Genomic DNA, 4,230 nt, shown 5'->3' with positions numbered 1-4,230 from the left:
TGGCATTGATAGTGGCTGATTATTTAATCGATATACTGATTACAAATTCATGTGAATTCGAGGAGGGCATCTCATTTGAAGGATATATATATGTATGTATATATATATATATATATATATATATATATATATATATACACACACACACACACACATATTCAGAAGTTCTATTATTTATACTTTAGAAGGGCATATTAAAGGAATTTTGAGAGTGATGCTCTTGTTTTGAAGGGAAAATCTTGTGTGTGTTCTAAAATGCCTCAAGAAGAAGAAGAAGCACAATTTAGCTTTGTAATTAAAAACAATTTAATCTTCTTTTTCTTTTTCTTTTTTCCTTTTTTATTTTGGGTCTACAAAGACATATCCTGGGCACCGGGATAAGAAAAATGAAGGAAACTGCGTTGGCGGGACTCGGGAGAGATGATCTTTACATTTTACGAATGCGCTGGCGTGAGCTGAGCTCTCGACAAGAAGGTTGTCGGCAGCTGTCGGCACAACGAAAGAAGCGGCAGCACGATTGAGCGAATCAGCACCTGTAGAGTACGACAAAGCACGGCAAGATGGCGCGCGGGCTGAAGACTGTGAGTTCCTCGAAGCGCGAGTGGAGACCGGCAGCGGACGGTGCGGCGGCGCCGACGCCCACGTCGCCCCCGGCGACGGAGTCGAATCCGGCGGAGGGCGGCCCGAGGTCGCCGCTATGGGGCGGCGTGGCGGGCGGCTTGTGGACTCGCCCGGCGATCACGCGGCAGACAAGCATGGCCATGAGACCGCCGTCGCTACCACATGCACCGCCGTGGTCGCTATCATGGTCGTTTTCTTTCGCTTTCACCTGGTCGTGAACCGCCACCATCTGGTGGGCCCGGCCGCTGGTGGCAGTGGTGAGGATGCCTTTCTTGGCGCCGTCCGGCCCACGCATTTTGGGAAACCCCGTGCGGATGATTTTGCAAACAGCGCAGGAAGCCGAGTTGCAGGTGGCAGCGACGCCGGCGCGGGCCGGCACGGCAGCATCGGTGGCAGCCAGCAGCCCACATTCAAGCGTGGCGCCGTAGAAGCGCAGCAGCTCATTGCCGTCCGCCAGGCAGCGCGGGTGCTTCTTGGGCAGCTTGCTGGCCCTCGTTTTCACTCCTTCCCTATAATTCTCGAACCTCGCGAGCGTCCTTGCTAGATTGTTGACCTTCAGCACCCTTTCTATTCTCAGTCCGCCGAATGGTGGCGCCACCGACGCCGCCGCCGCTGCCGGCCCCCTGAGCCAGCTTGTCCGAAAAATGATCTCTACGACGTTCCTGGAAGAATCGCCAACCTCCAACTCCGTCACTGCAGTCACCAAAGCAAATGGAAAACGTAATGATCAACGCCAAAACTACTACAGAGACCTCACTGATTAATTCTACTAATGAAACCTAAACTACGCACTAATGGTACCTCAATTATTAATCTAAACAGAAGAAAACTAGATTAACGTATGAGCTTGAAACCACCTGCATGCTTGAGAAGATGGTGCTGCTCAAGATCTTCGTACTTTGGGAAAGCCTCCCCACACCTCTGGCAAACCGGTCTAGCAACCGGAGGCAAAGAGCCTCCTGAGCCGCCCCCGCCTCCGCCTCCGCCACCGCCACCGCTACCGCTACTAGTTGTGTAAACCACCAAAGAGACTGCAGGGTTCTTGCAATCATAGCACCCAGAGAATTTCTTCAAGGAAATGCCTTTAGCAGAGTGGTGGAGAGGAGTAGCATGTGCAGAGTGATGAAGAGGGGTGTCATAGAAGCTGCCCACATTAGCATTGTTGCTACTCTTCAGAACAGACCCAGTACAATTATGGTGATGGTGATAAGGATGGGGATGATGACCGGCTACAATGTCATCTAAGCTAAGCTTGCCATGGGGACTTTGACGTCGATGATAATGGTGGTGATGGTGAAGGTGATGATGGTGGTCACAGTCATGGTCTCTCAGCATTGCTTCATGTGATATCGACTGGATGAAGTCATTGCTTTCGACTGATTTCGGGCTGAAATTCGGCATGGCGGCCGCACCGCGGCTGGCATCAAGTCTACGGCTGCTGTGGATGACATCTCTAAGGTTGGCTATGGACCTTGAGCAGCCTGACCTGTAGAGCCTTCTGCTCACAAACACTGCCTCCACTTTTGCACTGCTCTCTGCAAGTGATTGTGGATCATGCACTTCACCAGGTTGAGATTTGCATGCCAAAGATCTTCTCCAAGAAAGCCAAGAGGTTGGCATTGCTCAACTAATTAACTCAATTATCCCATAAACCAAGTGTCCTGTAGCTCTCCTGTTAATGGGGCCTGTTTCTCATATTAGCAAGCATCATGTGGTTGCTTGGTGGGATCGAATTGCATTAAGTAGTTAAGTAGATTAATCTATAGCGCTATTAGCAGCTCCTCTCAACCACTGGGATTAAGATAATGCAGCTCAACTGGCTCCTCTTAAACCATTGGGATATAGGTAAAGCAGCTTAATTTGCTCCTCTCAACCTTGAAGATTGACATAATTAACAGCAGCTCAACGGAAATTAAACTTGGAGATTTGGATAAAGCACCTCAATTTGCTCCTCTCAACCTAGGTGATTAACAGAATTACCATAATAGCATCTCAATTTGCTCCTCTCAAGCTGATTAACATAATTAACATAACAGAATGTCAATTTGCTACTCTCAACATTGGATGAGTAAGGTGAGAGCTTTGGTTAGGGCAGCTATATGATAAGGATGTGCAAGCAATGTGGTACTGGATCAACCATAACTCACAGATTATATATGGGGATCAGCAGCTACCAGCACATTAAATTATTGTGCACTACAGGAGACACATGGTTTCTACTGTAGGTTGAGAGAAAGATGATGCATGGGGGCTACTAGAGTCTCTCTCTCTCTCTCTCTCACACACACACACACACACACTCGCGCGCGCACACACACACACACAAAATCTCTGTCTCTCTCTCTGTCTGTCATACACAGACACTCACACACAATCTCCCTCTCTCTCATACACAGTGCACACACATAATCTCTCTCTGATCTCTGTGTCTCTCTGTCTCTCTCTCTCACACACACACATTATACACGAGATTAGTATACTGTAGGTATGTAGGCCAAATGCAGTCCTGAACGAGCCTAGATTTGGACGACTAGCTAAGAAGCAAAAGCTTGGATGTTTTAAGAGGGGAAGCAGCGCCTGTTGAAGGGAATGGTGACGTAGGTGATCCCTTACAAGCACAGTGCACTTGCCTTTTAAAGACTATATATAATGAACGAGAAGTTGGGTAAGGATTTGGGAAGCAGCATCTCTTCTTATCTTATAATAATTAGACGCTAGAGTCGCTTGCCAGCTTCCTTTAATTGGTAACGGTCTTGGACTGTTGATGAGTGGTTGCCCTGGGATAAATATTGGGAATAAAAAAAGAGCTCCGATTTTTTATTTTTATTTTCAATTTTTTGTTTTGAAAAAAAAAAGCTACAGTTCAAAATCTTCCCTCTTCCTTTAATATAATTCCAGTCTATTAAAAAAAATAGAAAATATTTTTCTCGACACATCCCTTTAAAGAAAAATAAAGGAGCCAACCGGGTACCCCAACCCAATTTGCATTTCTGTATTTTATAAGTTTTTTTTTCTACAATTTGTAGATTTTTGAGCTAAATTTCAACTAAAATGGAAATATTGAAGGTCCATTGTGAACCCAAAAAAAATTAGCTGCAAATTAATTTTACAAGAAAGTTGGTAATTTTAGCTCTTGAGTTTGCGTTTTCGAATTAAAAAGCCTTCGATTAAACCCAAATAAAATACAGGGAGTACAATCTTGTGAGAATTAAATATGAAATGACCTGGGTTCCAACAAAAATTAAAACAAAGCAAACGTGCACAGTAGTGTGTGCAGAGTGTGCATGGAAGCTTGTTTGAAGGTTGAACACCCTTTTCTCGATCACGGGTTGGATCAATGGGCCTTCATTGATTGAAGTATGTGCATTGTGGACTGTGAGTCTGCGAGAGAGAGAGAGAGAGAGTGTGTGTGTGTGTGTGTGTGTGTGTGTGTAGGCAGCCCTCAGAGATAGAGTCCAAAGGTGTCCTTTCAAACAACATTTAAGAGCTAGCTACTATTTTGCCTCCCTTGTATGCAGCACAGCACCACTGTGCTAGCACTGTGCTTCACATTTATGGGCTGCCCATCAACCCATCCCTTTCAAGTTTAAAGGTCTCCTTCTCTCCTCC

The 4,230-nt window shown here is 45.9% G+C and overlaps 1 protein-coding gene across 1 annotated transcript; it reads right to left on the bottom strand.

Annotated features, from left to right (window-relative positions):
* Positions 1–287: 287 nt before the first annotated feature.
* On the bottom strand, positions 288–4,030 carry LOC147607864 (uncharacterized). The gene is made up of 2 exons (XM_086789664.1): positions 1,479–4,030; positions 288–1,314 (listed from the first exon to the last, which is right to left on the bottom strand). Exons 1-2 carry the CDS (start codon positions 2,239–2,241, stop codon positions 527–529), a joined length of 1,551 nt encoding a protein of 516 aa, XP_086645790.1. The 5' UTR covers positions 2,242–4,030; the 3' UTR covers positions 288–526.
* Positions 4,031–4,230: the final 200 nt, after the last annotated feature.

Source organism: Cibotium barometz, chromosome 54, assembly GCF_041138505.1.
Source record: "Cibotium barometz isolate CiBa-2024 chromosome 54, ASM4113850v1, whole genome shotgun sequence".
In the NCBI taxonomy this organism is placed as follows: domain Eukaryota; kingdom Viridiplantae; phylum Streptophyta; class Polypodiopsida; order Cyatheales; family Cibotiaceae; genus Cibotium; species Cibotium barometz.
The sequence above is the reverse complement of the archived record's forward strand: the minus strand, read 5'-3'. Positions and strand labels throughout refer to the sequence as shown.